The sequence below is a fragment of the Falco peregrinus genome, chromosome 6 (genome assembly GCF_023634155.1).
Source record: "Falco peregrinus isolate bFalPer1 chromosome 6, bFalPer1.pri, whole genome shotgun sequence".
NCBI lineage: Eukaryota > Metazoa > Chordata > Aves > Falconiformes > Falconidae > Falco > Falco peregrinus.
Window position 1 is genome coordinate 65,443,744 of NC_073726.1, and position 21,733 is coordinate 65,465,476.

Genomic DNA, 21,733 nt, shown 5'->3' on the forward strand with positions numbered 1-21,733 from the left:
CAAGGTGACAGAGAGAACCTTCCACCATACACTGCTTGGAAATAAATGGATCTTAATCAGCTCTTCTGCCTTTATCTTCAGAAAACCTTTAGAGTTAATATTCTCCAACAAAACACTAAAATGCTTTTAGGAAATGCATGTTGTTTTATGAGAATCTCTATTTTAAGGAGGTTGTCTAAAATGCTAATGTTTATTTTTTCATCACGATTCACAAAGCTTGTGGCTTTCCAATTTACCATTTCAGTTTCAGTCATGGGAACCAGATTACTTCATTCCCTGTCCTTTCTCCAATGTTGCCAATCAAGAAATTTGTTGTTTCCAGCCTACATGGACATGATATGATGCCTGCACTCCTTGCCTGATGATCCACATTGGTTTTGAGTCAGGATTGAGTTCCCTGCCTATTACTTGCAGCAGCACCTGTAGCAGTGCTAGGCATGGAAAGTACTCCCAAGGGGAAGATATTTACACACAGCTTTTAGTCTGTAAATATAAAAAAGAAAATGGGATGAAGACGGTGTCTCTAAAACATGAGTGGAAAGATAATATTGCGCATTCACCCATAAGTGATGGCGGTATCTAAACCCATATAGTAAATCATTGAAAGTACTGGTCATGCAGGCAAGGCATTGAAAATAACTTCCGTATTGTAGGTTTTCCAGAACAAGCGGTGTAATACCTTCCTTACTTGCACCCTGTAGCTACATTTCTGAAGGTTTGTGTTACTAGATGGTGGAGAAGGGGGATTCATAGCAGCCCTGAAATCTGTGCCCTTTGCTGCAGTGTGAGGACTTGGGATGGGTATCCAGGAGAGGATCAGCTGTAGAACCAGCTAAGTAGTGCACATGAGTGAGCTAAAATAAGGGATGTCTGCTGTTGCAGCTCCCATTTGGCTGCATAAGATTGAACAATGCATTTTGCTGGCATAGTCGCTCCTTCACTTGATTGGGACTGTCATGCTGTGATCCTGAGATGCTGCAGTTACTCAGGTTTTCAAAGGAAGAAAGATTGTAGAGAACCATTCATTTCATAGTCTAAAAATAAATAAAAGCAATTTCAGAAAATTTTAAAAAAACACACCCAGGATGCACTGAAATGTTGTAAAGTAGTTACCTGACAAAGCATGACCCTTTTTACCTTTGCAGCATGTATTCAGGAAAGGTCTTATCAGTGCCAATCAAACACAGACAAAGCCCTATCAATTTTTACTGATGAGCTGTTTATTTATATGGCATCATTCGTTCCTAAATTAGCAGAAGGAATTTATATATTGCCTCGAGTAGATAGTGCAAATCTTTGCTTTTCTGCTGTCCTTTCCACATCAAGCACCACGCCAACAGAACAGTAATCATAAAAAGTACCACTAATAGGGTTTGTGCTCCTGTTCTCTTGCCTTCTCCTCACTAAATAGCCTGAGGGTAATGATTCAGTTACATATATTACATACCTTTCCCACAAATCAATCACTCTGAACAGATTTGTTCCCAGCACTGACCTCAGCTTCATGTGGGCTCTGACAGGTGAGGAGCACTGGGAAGATGCTGTTGGACAAGTGCAGGCTGTTTATGAAACCAACTTTGCAACCCCCTTTCCCAGCACTGCCATTTGCAAGAGCTGCCCTCGAGGAAGGTTATGGCAGGACAAAAGCCAAGATAGTTTTGAATAGAAAAGGAAGTTTATATTTTATTTATTTCAGATAAGACCTTATGGCTGGGCTTGCGAGGAGCAGCTTTGCAGCTGGCCTAAGCAATGGTAATCTTAGACTAAGCCCACTGAACTTGCAAGATTTCATAAGGAATTTAAATTTTGATTTTTTTTATATGTGGTATTAAGTGTCTGTCAGAGGTTAGCTTTCTGTTTTTGTCAAGAGATAATGTAAGCCCAGAGTTGAGATGCTGATGGATTTTGCTGTTTTGTTAGAAGAGGAATTTCAGGTTCTACCTGGAGAACAGGTCAAGTGAAGCAAACTTCAAAACTAGGCCTAGAAATCTTGGTCCTGCTACTTCAACTCTTCTGTTCAATGACAAACTCACACTGATTTTAGTGGGGTAAAAAAAAGTTTCTCAGTTTGGTATGTAGGATGTGGGAATGCTTGTGATCCTCTCTGGGATCTATGAAAACTGGCTCCATCAGCTAGTCATTAGCGTAGGTCCGAGAAGTTACTGACATCTTGCAGCTGAATAAAGCTATTTAAATTTAGCTCATTAAAAGCAGGTTGTTAGGGTATGTTTCCATTAGGACGAGCAAGTGCTGTTACCTACAGTCAGCAGTTGCAAGTTTAAATGGTCGGGTTTTGTAGGGCTGACACAGACAGCTGTGCAGTGCTTCTGAGAGACGTGTTGTGCTGTTATTGAAAATGGCATAGGAAACAGTAAACATTTTATGGTTTTATATATCTTTCAAATTGAGCCCAGGCCTTCATGGGCTGAAAAGTAGGAAGACACTCTGCCATCAAAGATGCTTGCTAACATTTACTGCTTGTTTTAGAAAGCACTCTGAGAAATTCCAAAGGAAGAGACTAGTGTTGCCTATGGGAAGTATGAGTTTCTGCAGGAAATGCATTTTTTTTCCTGCACTAGACTTCCTTGAACATATTCAAATGCTTTGTAGGGAGTTTCTATTAAGTTTTTTTTGTCGACAGTCACAAACCTAAAATAAAAATACTAATTTCAGGATGTGTATCATGTTAAAAGGACCCTGGTCACTGGTGGGCTGAAGGCCTGGTAATCTTTACATTGTCACAGGGACTCCTTGAAAAAACGGTGTCAATCTACAGGAACTGGTTATAGTTTCAAGGGAGGGATAGAGTTCTGCAACTCAATCTTGCATAAGAACTGATGTAATGAACACAGCCCTGACTAAGCTGCCTTCCACTGGATCAAATAATTCTGTCCCAACACACCTATAGATCTTGTAGACACTTAGCATTTTGGGTAAGGAGTTTTGTAAGTCTCTGACAATGCTGATTTATCACTGTTCACAAATTTCACTGAATCTGCTCTGCTGGTATTGGTGGTCCTTTTGCTCCACTGTGGGAAAAAGGTAAAAAAATAACAGAAATTGAGAAACAGTCAAAGGGCAGCCAAGGAGAAAAGCTGCCACAGAGACTGGTGGATGATTCACAGTTTTCAAATCTTCCTCCCCCTGTCATAAGCATTCTGTTTCTTGTAAGAAAGTGAAATCATTCGTATGCAAAAAAAAAAAAAAAAAATTAAAAGAAAATGTTTCAGGAGGGAAACAAATGTTTGGAGAACCGACTTGGCTGGAATTTTCCCTGCACATAGACTCTTGACATATCAGTGCTTAAACTTTCTAAGCTTGCATGATGGGGGACAGGGAACAATCAAATGTTAGTGAAGATGCCCTCATCTGTTCTGTTGAGGGTGTAAAGATGCTCTTTAGCTCTCATAGTCCTTGCTATTTCAGTTGCCAGGTGGTCTGCCTGCCCAGATTACACATCAAAAACATCTGTGAAAAATTTCTTTTTCCCTCCAGCACATGCAGAGGGAGTCAGAGGATCCCAGTAGTCCCATTCTTTTTGCAGATGGCAAATACGTGATGTAGCCAGGTCTAATTTAAGGGTTCCTTACATTAGGTCCTGGGCATCTTTTTCCTTTATTTATGAGATAAATAGAGGTCAAACCCATGCACCCATATCAGATGTACTCAGTCCTCACTTGCAGAGCACAAAATGCTTCACTACAGTCCCCTGACCTCCTCTTACTCTGAGTGCTCCCCAGAGCACTCAGAAATGTCCTCACCAAAAATCATCTGACAAGGTCACCATATAGATACAAGAAAAGACAATAAAGTGTCCTATGCCCTAGCCATGTATCTGCAGTGCATTTATTATCTCTGACACCAGAACATCTGTGTGCCTCATCATCCTGGAGGTACCGGGTTCCACACACACCATTGCTGGACAGCAAGGCATCATGGCCCAACTTACACGTGGGAAGTCACAGCCCAGAGGGGCTCAATGACTTGCCCAGGATCATACAGGGGGTCAGAACCAAGGTGGATTCCCCATCACATCTGCACTGGAGCAAAGCATAGAGACTGCTTTGTATATCAGTTTGAGCAGGTGGATCCACTGGATGCAGTAGAGTAATGGATGGAGATGAGAAGGCTGGATTTAAACAGATGCTGTGCTACTCAGACACTAGAGCTATTAGGTACAGCATTGCACTGAGGCCATTTTACAACTTTTAATTCCTGAGCAAATTGTCACAAATCACTTGGGAGCATCTGCACTGAGCCTTGTTGTATGGTGAAATAGTCACCTGCTCTTTCTCCCCAGCCCAAGCTAGTTTCTTAATTTATGGATCGTCCTCCCTCTGAACCATCCTTACTCAAATCATCCCATGCCAACACACACTAAAGACCTTGCAGATCAGTAGTGTTTTGGATTGAGACTGTTACAAACTTCTGATGATGCTAATTATTCACTGTTCACACACATACTGTTTTTCTGTCTTTCCCACTGCAGATCTGCGTAGGATGACAGCTGGCTTCATGGGCATGGCTGTGGCCATCATCCTCTTCGGATGGATTATTGGGGTGCTGGGGTGCTGTTGGGATCGAGGCCTTATGCAGTATGTGGCGGGGCTTCTCTTCCTCATGGGAGGTAAGGATGTTGGTGTTTGAAGAAATGTATTTTCCTCGCTGTTTTCATGTTTCCTCTTTCCACATGTCCCTTCTTTTCTAAGTTGCTGAAAACATGTTTTCAGAGTTGTTTTAGGTGATCTGGACTTGGTTTCATCCCAAGCTCCTTCTGGTGGACATCAAAGATAACCCAACCATAGTTACATTACTTCTGTCACATAACAGTGTCCATAAGTCACAGGACTGGAAAGGGCCTTCTGAGTTGTTCAGTCCAGTGCTCTGTTTTTGCAAGTAACATTGTCACCCTTGAACTTAATAAGCTTAATAAATTTAGTAATAAAAATCTGAAGATTGTGCAGATGTTATTCCCACCACATCCTGTTTCACCACAGTGGGACTCTTTACTTTGGTAACTAGAAACCGTGCTCAAAATTTTAACATGTATTTATTCCCCATCAGTTGTTTTGGAGTTGAATGTAACCTTTAGTTTATGTGTCTCTCTTCTTTCTCTAATGTATCTATCACATTTGCCTTTTTCATGCAGGGTCACACTAGATACCCACAGTCGTCTTTCAGTTGGATAATACATCCAGGCCTTTCTCCTCCTTTGTAATTTCCTACTGATGATATCCCAATTTATGGCAGAGGTTCTGTTTATTACTCCCCAGGTACATGCCCTGGCACTCTATGCTTTTGAGCTTCTTCCCCTTTCTACTACACCAGCCCTCGAGGTCATCCAACATTTCCCGTGTAATGTTCCAGCCTTTCTTACTACAGATGCCATCCGATTCTGTCAGCAGGTTTCATGACATGCAGTTACTTGAAATGAAGGATGTGAGAGTCAAGTCCCAAACACAGCGCTGGGTGAACGCCTCATAGTGAACAGCACTATTTCTGTTCTCTCTTTTCTCTGCTGGTGTTTTTTGTTCGACTGGGGTTTTGCCTCCCAGGCAGATCATAGTGCATGTGGTCACCTGTTCACCTGTTCTGTGGTGTGACACGGCTGAGTGTATGAATTACAGGAAAGCTTCTTTAGTCCCAGAAGAGGAGTTAAGTGCTCGGGTAACAAGTATTTATGTTCCAGTGCTGTTGGTGCGGTAACATAGATATTAGCTCTCTTGGTGCCCCAAAACACATTTGAAGTCTACCAGTACCTTGTGCGAGCACACACTGGTCTATATGCAGATGTCTGTAAATGGTTTGTTGTGGGTGTCGATACTTTATGGGCAATGGGTCTGCCAGATTAGCTTGGTATTTCTTATGTAATTAAAAGCTTAGTTTGCACAGGGGCCTATTTTGCTCTATTATACTCAGGTATCTGTGTGGATTTCATTTACTACAGTACAACATTCAGATTAAAATATTAGGACTGTACTAAATAAATATAGAAAACAATTTTATTAGGAATTAGCTAAGAATTCTTTACTAACTGGAAATCTTCATCATATATGGGGGAGTTTCTAGTGCAGCTACAGAGATTACTTGTTGGCTTAATGTTATTTGTCAGTGATTTGAAAGTCGGTTGATAAAAGTTTTCAGGTGAAACAAGACTCAGTGTAACCATGCATAATGGGATGGGTCACTCATAGCTCACAAAACCGTCTTTTGGTATGCTCAAACAATACGTATTTCAGCGGAGACAGATCCAAGGTTATGCAACTGGGAACAAAAAGTGTCAGTCATCCTCGTAGAATGAGAGGCTGCCTCTCAGAAAGCAGCAGCTCTGAAAAGGTCTCTGGGATCATGGTTGCTGGGAGCATCCAGTTGCACAGGAGCTCTCAGTGCAATGCAGCTGCTAAACGTACCTATTTTGATGGGAATGCGCAATAAGAGCAGAGGTGGGGCTATCTCTGGGCAAAGGACATCTATTTCTGGACATCCTAATCTGGTGTCCATACTGGAGAAGGACATAGAAAAATTGGGAGATGTTTGCAGAAGAGCTGCAAGAATGACTCAAGGTCTGAAAAAGAAGAAAAATACAGCATGCCGCAAAAAGGCGATTGCTTGAAACTGTTTAACAGAAGGTTTGTAATTGACTGGAACACAGTGTGGAAGTACCTATGCAAGGAGAAGTCATCTGATTGTAGCATGCTCTTTGCATAGACAAAAAAGTCCAGTAGTTGGAATCTTAAACTAATTGAAATGAGAGGCACTAGATTTTTTTTATCTGTCAAATTCTGTCAAGATGTGTGATATTTTTAATAAAGATGTGTTGGGAGGAGATCAAACTTATTTTCTGCTCCAGCAGAGACATGTGGATCAGGGTTACAAAAGGTTGATCTGTTTCTTGTTTTGCACAAGTCAGTGGCAACTGCTATACCTTTCCTGATTTCTTTTAACAGCATATGTGCATAAAGTAACACCTACAAACTGAAGCAGTCAGCTAAAAAAATACACAAATAGACCATCTAATCTAAAAGTCAGTAGCTATCCATGTTTTCGGACTGTGTCATATGTTGCATAGTCATTCCTTTTACAGCCAATGAATCTTTTAATTTGAACCTTTTTATTCCTGGACAGAGTTTGAATACAAAGATGTTACTTCTATGATGGTGTAAATGCTGTCTACATTTCATCCTGCTGGTCCTCAAAATGCATGGAGCTAGTGTGCCTCTTAGTTTTGCCTAGCTTTTTCTCTGGCCTAGTAACAGGAAAAATGCTTTGGGAGGCTTATGGCATCTGACCTCGCTGCAGATGAGAGTTAAAACTCAGACTGTGTTAAAACGGTAGCTATATAATCAGCCTGAAATCTAACTTTCCTTTTCATTTGCAATGCCGCTTGTCTTGGCTATGTTTGTAGCATTTGCTCTGTTTTAATTTCTAGACAAATAGCTCCTCTGTAATGCTTAAACATTCCTGGCTTACCATATCTATGGGGTTTGTCCCTTATTGCCCATAATTCTTTGACCAGGAAATCTCAGTGGAGCACTGGGAAATGTGCTATGATAATCTAACAAGACCAGACGTGGTTTCCTTGGACCTCCGGGTTTTTATTATCTTTACTGAACAGTATCCTTGCTAGCCCATGTGGCGGTGCCTAATAAGGACTTGCTTTAGCGTGCTTGATCTGATTTCTCAAGCAAATTCCTGAAATAAGTAATTTGTGAAATGCAGGCCGTTATCTGGTATTAGCTCATCTGGAATCCAGGACGTATAAACTGTGATTTACACTGTTATTCAACATGTTTTGTAACAAGTAAAAAATTATTACAAAATCATCTTTTTGATTAGTCCAAATGTATCTATATCAACAGCAATCACAGGTCTCTCGTGGCTTCCAAAGTTGTTCTGCAAATTTTTCTGTATTTATTGTAGAATTTGTACTTGGATTCCTTATCTTGAACAACAGCATTTGCCTGACCGTAGTAGAATATTTTTTTCAGTCCCTCATCTTGTGCAGAGCCAGATGGATACTGCAAATTATGTTTAGTATTTTTGACCTCATTTTGCATAATGGTACTGCTGCATAGCCTCCTGTACCCAAAGTTGCAGTATCTGTTGTAGTTTCATTTTAGTATTGTCAGTGTGATTTTATCCTGCAAGGTGGGAGAGTTTCGCTTCCTGAGAGTTTCTCCATTTGGAATTGTGCTTTTAAGTTTCACTAAGACTAGTTCATTTTATGCATCTTATTTGAGACTGTTTAATTCTATTACAGAAGTGGGTCACACTCAAATTATGCATAACTCCACAAGCACATCATCTTGCAGCTTCTTGCGTTTTCTCTACGTGCAAATTATTGAAAATCTTTGTACCAGTAAAAGCTCCATACTGGGCATGTCATCCAGTAATTTTGTAATTTTATAATCATTTCTGGAGCCTTTGAAGCATCTGTAACACTGCTTCCAAATGTCAGAGTCCTGTGGCAAACCTGATGTTTTCATGCTTATCAAGTATTTGGTAGTAGTCTAAAAGGAATTCAGTTAAACATTTACCTGAGGAAATGCATATGGGGCATTTTTTACATTGTGTTTTGATGAAAGTTATATTTACTTGCACCAAAACCATGCCTTTGGTTTTTGAAGTCTAGACACGACCTCCTCATCAGTTCCCAGGAAGTAGTGCTCGCATTTTCTGGCTCTGAGTTCTTTTGAATGTATTCAAAGCTTTAACTTGTTTGGGTTTATTATTATGGCAAACCTGTCAAGTCATTTGATTGGTGTCTTTACTCCCTCAACAGCAGCTAATATTACTGCCAGGTCAAGGTCAGATTTCAGGTTTCCTTCCAGTTTCAACGAGTTGAGATGCTATGAAGTGCCACACTGGAAGTCTACCAAGGCAAATTCCTGTATCAGTTCTTTGGGTTGTTCAAGAATATTTTCTGTTTCATGATAAGCAGACAAGCTAGATATCCATCTAACTATTGGGGTTTTCCACCTGCTGACCAACATATTCATTCATAGGATCTTCCTGTTTTAGCACCTCAGATTCTGCTAGGTGGATTGTCCTTCCACAGCTGTGCAAACCCAACCTCACCACACCTTCTGGTATTGTACTCGCTTTACAAAAGCAGCTTTTAAATACAGTCTCTGATAACCTGTTGTTTCCCAGTTCAGCTCTGATTTAATTTCAGTCAGCTGTTTCGAAACATCATGTGGCTTGATTTATTTCTAGTTTTGAGGACAGGGCTGACTTTGTACCTAAATGCCCCAAAACCTTTTTCCTCCTCATCAGCGCCTGCTTGGGGAAAGTGGGGTGGCAGGGCCGCCCCGTGGTGGCATGCTCCAGTGCTTTAGCAGCGGTTGCCTCCTTCCCTTCCCGACCTGGTACACCTCCTTGCTGAACTGCTGTCCCTTGTCCCAGCTGGAAATATAAAATGGCATTTCCAATACCTTGTTCTGGTGCTTGCTTCAGCACAAAATCACCCCTGGCCAAAGCTACATTACTTGCCTCTGTAGATGTATTCAAAGACCCACAAAGAAAGAGATTTTATCATCCTTATCAGAGTTCTGTCCTTCAGCCACACATTCATGTATTTTCCTCTTGTAAGTCTGTAATTTGTACTGAGAACACATTCCAGTGAAATAGTTAGCGGTTTTACTGCATGCCTAACAAGGCAGCCCTTCAGGGAGAGACTTCTGCATTGTCTTATTTTGTTCCAAATTTACTGCAAATAAATGCGATAAATCATCTCTGCGCTTGTTTACTGTTTTACCTGTTCTCTTCACTCTTATCTGGTCTCTGCCAGTTTTGTCTTGTGACATGCACTTTAGGATCACTTTAGGGTTTTTTCCCCATTTGCTAAGTTTCCTTAGAGAAGCATGTAATTTTACTAGCCTTGCAAATATTCATTACTCTTTGCAAAGTCAAGCATGTTTCTTGCTGTAACCTTGCTTTGAGCCAATTATAAATTTTACCATTAATAATTCAGTCTCTAATTAGTCTATTTGAAAATTATTCCAGCTGCTAAATGCCCTTATTCATGTGATTTAGCTTCACCATGCAGATCTGTAATAAAATGATCTGTAGTCTCACATAGCAGCTCATTTCTTGTCTTTGCCTAGTGACATTTTTGCATGAAATACTGGGCTTGAGGCTTTGCTCGGGAGTCTGAAATACTTTTTTTTTACTGGCGCTTAAAGGCCTGGAAGTCTTGCTGCACACATACAGCAGTGCTATGGAGTTTTCCCTCTGATTTTCTGCCCTAGCATTTACTTTCAGAAACATCAGGAATTTCTTTCATCCTCTCCTCCTCTCTCCTCTCCAGTGATGCTCTGCCAGTCTGGGGGATTTGAGCACCATTTGCCAGCCCACTTCTGCTGGTGATTTGGGTTTCTTCTGACCCACCTAAGAGTGCTGTGGAAACATTCCTCTTTGCAGCTCATCCATACTCACAGGAGTTAGGTCAGGGTTACAAAAGCTTCAAACCTTTTCCCACAGCAGAAGTGAACACCTATTCTTTCCAGTGCTGGCTGCTGTAGCAGAGATAAGCAGGCAGGAAAGATGTGTGAGAGGGAAGAAAACTTCAAGTTATGCAGGTGTGCTGGCACAATTTAATGCTTTATTTCAGATACACAAGAAAGGATGTTTATTAAAGAAATAAAGAACAACCCACTTAGAATGTATGAGTACATTCTGCTTTCATAGTCTAATCCAGGGAGAAACAACCTTTTATAAATAATTTCCATCCTTCTCCCTTCTCAGAAGTAGTTCCAAAATATTCCTTCCTTCAGTCCAGGGGTAAGTCAACCAACTGCTTTATTAGCCCTGCAGCCGGAGGATGAACTGACCATTTACACGTGGTCACCTTCTCCCACCCCATCCGTGCCACGTTTCACACAGGTCTGTCACAAGGTGCCGGGGGGGACAAGGACACACTCAGGGCTTCGTGCCAGTGTCTGCTAGAGCCCAGCAGCTGCCAGACCACTACTTGCTGTGGCCAGGAGCTGACGACAAGGCTGATACTGGGGGATGCAAACCCCATCAGAAAGTGGGACCTCAAAATAGGGCTTGGGAGCCCATGTGGCACATTTGTCAGTACAGATGTGCTGCACACGTCTGTATCCTCTGTCACTCCCCACCTCCATGGACAGTCTGGTCTTCAAACTCCCCAAGCCTGTGTGCTGTGCTTGCTTCGCCTGTGCTGTGCATATGTTAGTAGATGACAACTGAGGCATCTGTGTATTTGCAGCCATGGATCGTTACCAGCTGTTGAGTCATTTGAGTCCCAAATTTAACTCACTGTACTTTGAAAATAGCACATAGCGGTAGCAAATAAGAGTGTTTATTCTACACAACTGTGGTCCTGCCATCTCAAAATAATCACTCCACTGCTGAATAATTTAGGAAACAAAAATGGAGCAATTTAATACAGCAAGTGTAAGGCAAAGCTCTGTGATTGACATCTCCTAGGCAGTTACAAAGTACTTGCATAGCAGCTGCCAAGAGGAGGCAAAAAGAAAGATAAACAAAAAGAGAAAGTGAAAGACATTCTTCGGTGTTCATTTAGAAATACAGTGTGTCAAACAGGGCACCTAGGATTTCTATTTCTCATCAATAATCAAGGCCTCTACCCATTCTTCAGGATGTTCACTTGTGGTGACATGGAAGTTGGAAAATACTTTCTGTGTTCATATTTATTTTTTTTCCTTTTCCATAACATTCTTTGAAAATCCAGTTTCTTTTGCTTCTTTCCCAAAAGGAATAGCATTAGAGAGTTTACATAAAATCTTTCTTTATATGGAAAGGCAAATGCATATGGGTGTGCACAAGTGTATGCATACAGATCTTAAGGAAAAGCACATCACCTTTATAAAAACAGAAGTCTACAATAAGCAGCGGTTATCTGAGCTGTGAAGCTTGGCATAAATACAGTTTTCACAAAGGCATAATACCTTTTGTCAGTTTGGAAAGTATTTATAAATCAAAAAAAGTTAGATTACTGGAAACGGTGAGATGCTGATCAAGTTTTGATCCTACAGGAGATACTAAATTAGTGATGACTGCAGAAGAACTTAAGAATTCAGCAAAACTCCTTGCAGACCACTGTAAGAATTTATTTATGCAGATTGACCTCCAGATGGAGACAAAGGCTGGTTTGTATCAAGAGGTGCCATAAATTGGTTATGAAAGTCTTTGAAAAAAGCCTCAGTGTGACAAGGTCAGTGCCCTCTCTGCCATGCCTCCCACACCACACACATACACTCTTGTTCTTACTTGCACTTTTGGTTACATTTTGCATTATGCTTTAAAGTGATTTCAGGCCTCGAATTGGAATGAACTTGAGTTAATGCACAGTGTTAATGGGTTTTAAATGTTTAAACCTCTCTAAGGCTCTTGATTGTTTAAAACCCTCAAACAAATTACAAGGGTGTTGTGGAAGGCAGAAAAGGAGCTGACGGAGGTCTTTATGGACCTGTGATGAGACCCAGAGCTCAGAGCAGCCATGCAGGCTTTGTGCCTTAGTGCCCATCAGACGGCAACACAACAAGACCAAGTGCATGCATATTAAGGTAATAAGAGCTAGCCTGTTTTTATAAATGACCTTTTTCATCACTTACAGATGTCTCAGTCCCTCTGTTCAAACAGCTCTCTCCTGCACAGATTGCAGTATCCCTCGTGGGGTTGCAGATCATGTTCCTTGCTCCCATTTTAGGCTATCTTTCTGGGGCCTAAAGAGTGGCCCTTCTTTTCTTACGTATTTCAAAACCTCAACACTGATGGATGCATGCATGTCCTGATACACGTATATGGACATAGATCCACTAGACATATATACATCCAGTCTGCATACGTAGATAGGACTGGAGGTGCTTCTTCATCCTGACTGACTGACCAACAGTAATCAACCTTTAGAAACTGGTATCACTTTCCTTTTGAATGTTATCTAATTTCCTATTTTCACTCAAAAAAAACCAAACCCCAAAACATTAGGAAATCATCCACGCAGACATACACTCCCCCTTGCCATTTTTTGAGGTTTTAATATGATGCCAAGGTGGCCTGTTTAACATTTCCAATGTAGAAAGCAGTTGCCCAGCTGACAGCATGACAAGGTTCACAATACATTATACTTAAAAGGCAGAGCTAGGGTAGCGTGCTATGTCTTTACTTCTAGTACTTCTCTATGCTTACTGGTGCACTGAGAACACATTTTGCATTTATTTATTTATTAATGCTGGCACCCATTGTGAAAAGGAAATAGGAGTCTCTGGAAATACGAAAGATCGCCTACTTTCACTGTACAGGCACCCGTGTGTCACTGCGTACCAGCCACTGAAATGCTCTTTTATAATCTTGAGTTACAGTACTCCTCAAGGGGAATCATAACACCCATCTTTGCATCTCTTAGAGCATAAGTTCAAAAGCAGAGTTATGTCCTTCTCACTATTCTCATTAGATACTATTTTTTTCCAGTACCTCAAGAATTTAGCTGATTCTTTAGGTCAGTACTGGATGACCTAGCCCTGAAAACCCAGGAACTAAGAGTTAACACCTCCTTAAGAGAATGGCGCTGGGATACAGAAATGTTTTTTTTTTCAAATCAAAAGCACAGCTGTACTGCAGGATGTAGTCATTTAGAAGTGGTTGGGTTTTTTCTCTTTTCCTGGAAGGAAAGGCACAATGAGAGAATTCATTGTCAACTCCATAGCATTTGATCTCCATGGAAACATTATCAGCTGACTTCAAAGTCAACCTTCAAATGTGTTGGATTTTTTTTGTGTGTGTGTGTGTGTGGCTCATTTCTGATGCTTCTATATGTGCACTTGAATGCTGGGGGGAGAAATACCAACACAAGCAATTCCAGTGACAACCTTGTACCTGAACACAGAAGAGCACTGGCATTTAGGAGGAGAGGAAGGGCTTCATAATGAAGTGCAGAGATCTTATTGTCTGGAGAAAAGACAAGGCAAGCAGTGTATATGTACCTATAAACTCATTGTTTTTCAGTCTTAAATCAGTCTCCCTGAACTTGGCATACAGTAAATTAAGAGTCAGCTTGCTCTGGCTTTTCAGCAAAAAGAACTGTTCATATTCCTCTGTGTGTTCACTTAAAGTCAGCTATACTGACTTGTAATTTCTCCCTTACCAGGATGGGAGGTACTGACAGAAGCATCAGTACCTTCTAGAGTTACGAGAACAGAAAACGTAGCATAGTCTATGAAGGGTATGTAATCTAGTTTGCTTCTCAGGGATGTCAGTAGGTCTTTGGGGGGCTGACAGAAGGTGAATTCAAGTAGAAGAAAAGTAGAGGAGACAGATCCAATAGAAATACAAGACTCCCACCCACAGCTGTGGAAAACTTGTTACGTGTATTTTAAAATTCTGTGGTCATTCCTTATCCTTTAATAATATCACCAGCCACTGTTGCTGGCTTCTGAATTCCAGTGGCAAGACACATCAAGGCCAAACGAAGAAAATGAAAACAAAACTGGCATTTATTCTTGGGTTGATTTTTATTTTAAAAAAAAATGTTTGCAGAGTTGTTTGCATGCCTGATGTTGGCATCAAAGAGGAAAGAAGACTGTACATGCAACAGAAGGAAGAGTAATACTGGCACGATTTGCTAGACAGAAAGAATTCTTTACAGAGAGGAAGGGGAGAAAATTTCTCTGTGTGGCAGATCTTGTTAATTGCAAAGGCTGAAGCAAGGTTTAGATTCACCTTCTTGGCTCCTCTGGTGGTCAACTTAGAGAAACAACATTCCCTTTGGACAAGTCACTGCTATGCGTTCTTCGTCTAATCTGCCTGGACAGAGTCCAACTGGCCACTTAAAATTCCATAGAAAAAGCAGCTAGAGCTGGCAGAAACTAGATGAGTGGGGCCTTCCTCACTTCTGCTCAACCTGGCTCTTCCAGGGGATACAGAGATGAGTCATGCCAAGTCATGCCGATGTACTTGTGTGGGCTACAGAGGCAGAAGAGATATTTCTTCTGCAACAGAAAAGATTTCAGCATGTGATCCTTCAAGGCAGTACAGGGTCAGGGTAGTCTGTTGCTCACAAGCTTTCATGTGAATGATGTAAACTTCATAGAGGTGGCCTGCACCAAGTGGTTCTTGTTGACAAGACAGTTACATCTTATTTTGATTTCTGGCTATTTTATCTCAGTAACTGTATCACTCAGCCCATACAGAAAGAGTTTTTATTTTCCTGGCAGGTTAGCTTAGGAAAACAGTAGTACAGCCTAAAGCCTTTTGCAAGCAAAGATCCTCAGTTCACATTCAGTACAAACAACTGAAAGCTGTACAACCACAGAGTCTTCTGGTCACTTGAAAAATGCAATGGATAGGCTTCTCTCCAGCACCTGTAGGGGAAAATATCCAAATCAAGTAGCCATCACCAGCACCCAGAGCTCCCAATGGCTCCTTTAGCAGTGCCTTCAGCGAACAAAAGGATTAAAAAGGCATGCGAATAACTCTACCCTTTCAGCCCTGAAAGTATTCCCTCTAAGAGTGTAGCACACACTAGGCAACATGGAAGAAGGCTACACTGAGTTTGTTTGTGCTGTGTCTGTTCTCCAGTTTCACTTGTCTTGAAGAACATCTGTCTGAAGACTTTTCAGCATTTAATGTTTCCTATAAAAGAAAGATTCCACAAGCCTTCTGAGGTTTCTTCTGAGAAAGGTTCAATTTTTGACTAGAAGAAAAAGACCTTACACAGAAAGAGGCAGAATAACCTGGCTGCTTAAAGACCAAATGTGGTGCGCGGATTCCCCACGCTATGGGAGATGTCCTGTGGCAAGGCAAACCCAACCTGACTGCACAGGTTTCTCTTCAGCCCTGGCAATGCCTAGGCTGGGAAGCACCTGCCTGAGGTACAGTTTGGTATTAAACTTCTGTGTCTTGTCATCTGGTAAACCTGAGATGTGACAGAGTCACTCGAGTTTGCTCAGATCTCCAGTGCCCTTTTCCATTTAATCTTTTAGCCTCTTCCTGGGCCATCCTGGGAGGTTCATACTTCAGGGGATACAAGAAACCTGCTGGTAGACTCCCCATGTTGCCAAGCATCATGCTTGCCAGCACAAGGATGGGATAGTTTCACTAAGCATTGATTAGGATGTTTCTTCATTTTGACATTAAGAGATCCTCTTCCTTTCCCTTCTGCTCCCAGTAAAATACCGAATCACACACCACTACTACAACTGGCACAATTTTTGCTGCCTCCTCTGTTGTGGCTGCAAGTTGATGAGACATTATGTTTGCTTGATGGCTATAGTCAAGTCACTTTATTATTTCTAGGTTATTTTGGGTGGGTCATAGGAATCACCATTGCTAAAATAATCAGAGTTATTCAACTCAGTTTTTGATCAACTCTCCAATTTCTCACTAGTCCATTTTATCAAAATAACATGCCTTTAGCTAAGTTGTGTTGGGTTTGCCTTGCATGCTAACTCATAAATTCAGATGGTGCCTGCTCGTAGCTGGTGCTCAGTGGCTGCTGTAGTGCACAGCATGGGTATCCACTCCCAGTGCAGTCCCATGCACCATGGGATGTGGTAGCAGAAATGTCACCATGTGCAAATCTGCAGGGTACTATAATGTGCAATACAGCCTGACAGTTGTATCAGCACGGCAAAGTGGAGATCAGCCCTCAGCTGCTGTAGTACTGTTCCATATACTGATTTACATGAGCCTGAGGGTGGTACCCATTCAGTGTTTGGCAGTTGCGAAAGAGGATACATAGTCCTCTGTTGCCATAACATATTACGGCTTGTGCAGTGGCAATTCAAAGACAGGCACCGCCGCTGAAGTAACACACAGTGGGCGCACAGCTCTGCTGTGGTGTGGATGCCGCTGGTACATTTTGAGGTAGGAGGCCAAAGGCCAAATGCAAATCGCATTCTGACAGTGGCTGTAATGTAGTATCATAGCACCACTGTAGACTCTGCAGTGTACTCTGGCTCATGGTATGAAATAAAAATGCATTAAGTTCCAACCCAGGTGGGTATGTGGTCTCACAAGGACACTGCACTAAATCTCCATCACCCAGTCAGACTTCTCTTTCCATCTTGGCTTTTTTTATAAGGACAATTTTACAGTAAACCCCTTGCTATTCTGCAACCTACTGGTGATGCTGCAAGCTGCTTCTGCTGGTACAGTACATAATTAAGCAATAATTTATATTCTATGCATGTATGCACAGAGCAATAAAGTGTTCTCAAGAGCTGCGTGCTGCTGAGGCGTTTAATCCGTGCACAGAAGGAGTTTACTGCAAAGCTGCTCCCTCCAAAAGGCTTTTGTCATCACTGTGTAGGGAGGGAATTCAGTTTATTCTTTAATAATTTCATTTGATTGTGATATAATTTAAATAGCTAATGGTACACACTCCACTTTAGGGTCAGACCTCATTTTATTTGTTTGTTTGATGTACAGACCTCATTTTATTTGTTTGTTTGATGTACCTTGAAAATAGTAAAAGCTAGTAGGGCAGAGAGAAAGTAAAGATAATATTGTTTCACTTGTGAGATTTTTCCCCCATAACCCTATAATAAAAAACTGATGATAATTAAAGCACTTCTTCCAAATACATTAGTGGCCACAAATTGCCATCAATAGCAGCTACTAGAAATACTTTAAAAGGTGGAGATTTGCATTTATTTGAGAATTGTGTGGTTTCAGAGGACATCTTTAAATCCATACCTTTGTGTTTCTTTTTTTTATCTACTAGTGCTTGTAAGTAATACTTGGTATTTCTCTTGGGGGGGGGGGGGGCCGTGGGGCAGGAAGGGGAACCACTAAAACCAAGAAAGGGAGAAAAATCAGGGGGTTTTGGTTTGTTTACTTGTACATCTGACAGCACAGTTTGTGAGTCATTTTTGCCTGTTGTAGAGGGGAGAGAGCAAGTGTCATTCCATCACCTGTGGAAGAAATGTTTTCCAAATAATGAGAAAAATGATTTGTAGAGAGGAGGGTCTCAGAGGCTGACTTGGTGCCAAGATCATTTTTTACTAGCTTTTTGGATTTCCCTTGACTTCAAATCATCTCTAATATTAGGGATGAGAATGTTTAGATGAAGTTCATGCTAGCAGGGTCTGTTTGTGCACCAAAACCACCAAGGCTCACCTTTGTTTGCAGTATATCTAAGAAAGGTAGCAATTCTTGTCTCACAAAACACTGTGGACCCTGGAAAATCCCTCAAGCTCTATCACTGTGGAAGCCGAGCCAGGTCTGTCGATGAAGGATGTGGCTTCTGACATGGTTCAGGATTCAGAGGGGCACTAGCATTAGGCAAAATTAAAACAGATTAGGTATGAGTGGTTGGAGCCTGTTTGTATTTGAATCGGTTCACCCACAAGTAGTTCTGCTCTCCTGTGGAGGCGAGGCTTGAAAACTGTAAATGGAGGCATTGCAGCCCCTCACACAGCTGGGCTGATTGAAAAGAGAAGGGAGTTTACCAAAAAGAAAAAAATTTCTAGCAGCAGAGGCCCATGGCTCTGCTTGATATAATCATGCTTACCAACAGCTACAGCAAAGGGCGCTGACTCATCAGCCACACCGAATTAGGCTTTGACCAACAATATTACCTGTCCCAGCTATCCCTCTCCTGACCGTGTCTGCCCCCACAGCAAGGATGGCAGTACCCTGATCTTATTCACATATATAGCAAATAAGTTCATCTCCGTCCTAAACAAACTTCCGGTCTAAATGGAAGAGACATTCAGTGTAATGTTTAATATTCTTCTTCTGTAATATATAAGATGGAAAAGCGCAAGATAGCCATGAGGTATTTAATAGCTCAGGTGCTCAAACCACTGTTGATCATCAGCCTGTTAGCAGGACAGGCACTGTCAAAACCAGCCTAAGAGGAAGGGCAGCTGTCTGATAAGCAGTCAGGACAGAGGTTTGACTTCATGTCAAACAGCATTTTCTGTGGCACAAACACAGCTTTACATGAAATTTAATCTCTCACCTGACTGAAGCATTTTGCAGTGACACATGAATTTTCTTTGTCAAAACCACCACTGTTGCCTTGTCTCATTCATTAGTGTTTCACTTAGGATGACAACGTGTAAATCCCAGCACAAAGAACTTTGCGCATTCTGCTCTCCCCAGCTGCTGAAGGAGGAGGTCTTTATCTCCCCCATCTAGCTCGCATACCAGCACATTCCTGTTGGTCTCTTATTACCACCTGTCCTTCACATTCTGTGTGCCAGTGCCATGGCTGGACCCACCAGACTTCAGGTCTGTTCATCTTCTTGGGCCAGTTAAGGGAAGTGTTTTAAAGTTTGTATTGTGGCAGCTGCCTGGGGATGTGGGGCATTAGTACCTGTGTAGGGGGCACCTCACTGATGGCAAGAACCTGCCAGGAAAGTGAATAAGGGATCAGTTTATTTTCTGGGGAGGAATGGAATCTCAGGGTTGGGAATGCTTGACTTGCTAGTCCTGCTGGCTCTGAAGCGCTGTGTCCATAGTGCAGGCAGGAGTGATAGCCTTCCTCCCCCTGCCATCCCAGCCTCACGTCTTCCCTGGACCAGCAGAGGCTACACTTTGAAGTGTAAGCTCAGTCTCTGCATCCCTTCCACCCATGACTCTTTCACTATGGTAGCCAACAATAGTGCACTATGCAAGGATGATCCTTTTTGTTGCCAGTTCATGAGGAAAAGCAAACAGTCATGAGGTAGTAACTGTACTCAGTAACCCTCCTGGTGAGAGACCATATTAACTGCAAGTGGGAACTTCTTGCTTGGCTGAATACAGACAACACATAGGACTCGTATAATGGCCATAAAGATTCCTCCAGGTGGTATAAAATGGCATTTTTTGTGTCTGTAATGAATAGCACAAGGGAGGCTGATAAACCTGTACCATACAAGACATCTTGCAGAAGCACAGGGGGGTGACTGACTCGGGACTGTGCTATGCATCTGCTAACGTTGTGCATGGCAGTCATCATTTGTGTCGTGGGATTAGCACATTCTCCACCGAAGGGGCAGGAAGGGGACATCCTTTTTTTAAAGAGGTCTCATGCTCATGATTTGTTTTATTCTCTGTTGTGGTTACTCGTTCTTCTTTATTGTTCATTTGCTATGGGGCAGAATACCCCCAGCAAGGTGGAGTGCCAGTGTATTGGGCACTGCTCAAGTACAAAGAGTAAGCAACACTTGCTGCATTGAAGAGCTTGTGATCAAAACAGCGAAGACAAAGTGTGAAATCACAGGGAGTATTTGAAATCCAAAGTTATTTCCTTCCCTTTTGTACTTAGAAAATGCAGCTTCAGTCTGGCCACACAGATTTTCCCACCCACCTCTTTTAACGATCTTGTATTTCAAAAAGAACTGAAATTATCATGTTCTTGCTAGCAAAGAAAGGCCTTTCATGTCATTTTCTATCCACAGCCATTTGAAATGAGCCACAGAACGTGGTTCAGAGGACAGTGGCTCTAATGGATCCTTTTTTTCCCCGATCCCACACTGTACTAGTCATGTAGATGTGTCACAAAGAGAACAACCGCACTCTTGCCAGATACCTTGATGTTACTGGATAACCTAAGTAATATAGTGAAACATGGAAAGGAGTTTGTGGTTTCTAATCAAACCGCCTGATTTTTGAGGAAAGGATTCTGTGAGGGAGACTTCCCCATTTATCCTGCTTTGTGCTTTGAAGTAGCATAGGGCATCTCTGAAGACAGCTCCAGAACCTGGGATCTCGCAAGGCTTTTGCAAAAGTCCAGAGCACTGATTATAGACTAATTGGGTGCTAGTGAGAGGCAAGAAGGCTTTTTTTTTATTTAAATAGGCATAAGTACCTACTGCAGCAGCTTGCTGGTCCTCAGGGGTTCCCTGCGGCACTACCATAATATGAGTACTTACGAATAACTTGGGGCATCTGACAGCTATATATAACATTAGGGGAGGCACCCAGAGTTCACTTATTCCCTGACCTTTTCAACAGAGACGATCTAAGAGCAGGACTCCACAAGACATTGGAGTAAAGACAGTCCAAATAGACAAAGCAGTGATCAGAAGAGGGAACAGAGAGGGGGCCATGATGGTGGTCTCACAGCAGGTCCCTGATAGAGATTTGCCTGCAGATTCTACACCTGTGTGACGTTCCTACTAAGTAAAGGAGGTGGGTATGGTGGTGTATATACATTCCTACAAATGCCCCCAGTGTCTGAGCCTAATTCCCGGTGAATTCACCACATAATCTTACCTGTGTCTTTGGAGTGGGGAGTGTAAAATCCATTTCTTCAATGCAACTGCAACTAGAAAGATCAAAGAAGCAGAGAAACAACTGGAAAAGTGTTGAAGGAGAGAAGCAGGAGCAGGGGCAGAAAGGAGTAGGAGGTAAGGGCACCAGAGCTTGACACTAAAACCAGGCTGGCTGTAAGTGCTTTGGAGGATTATGCTTTCTTAGGGATGGGACCAGGAAGAGTAGGAGATTCCTCCCTAGCAGCTGCTAGTGCACAGATGCAGGATGTGCTGCACAGGTGGCACACACAGCACGCTACTGACCTGTGCATGAACAGCAGGACAACACATGGGACTGACCACACGTGTTACTTCAGCACGTCCTGTAGGTTGCCTTCTGTGCCCAGGGCTCTCCAGGAGATCCAGGGAGGCCCACATACAGAGGAATTAGAGAGGAAAAATAAACTAATAACTTTAGGTTGACTTTAGTTGTTATCTCTTGAGACAGGTGCGTAGTGTCTGTAGCTATCCATTATTTGGTGTGTGGGTGGCAACTGTGA

General features: G+C 42.1%; 1 protein-coding gene across 1 annotated transcript in view; it reads left to right on the forward strand.

Moving 5' to 3' along the window:
- TMEM178B (transmembrane protein 178B) overlaps positions 1–21,733 on the forward strand; it is a 236,826-nt gene that overhangs the window by 200,774 nt on the left and 14,319 nt on the right. The window contains exon 3 of the mRNA XM_055808915.1: positions 4,490–4,627. Coding sequence (XP_055664890.1) covers positions 4,490–4,627 — 138 coding nt within the window. The remainder of the gene's footprint in view (positions 1–4,489; positions 4,628–21,733) is intronic.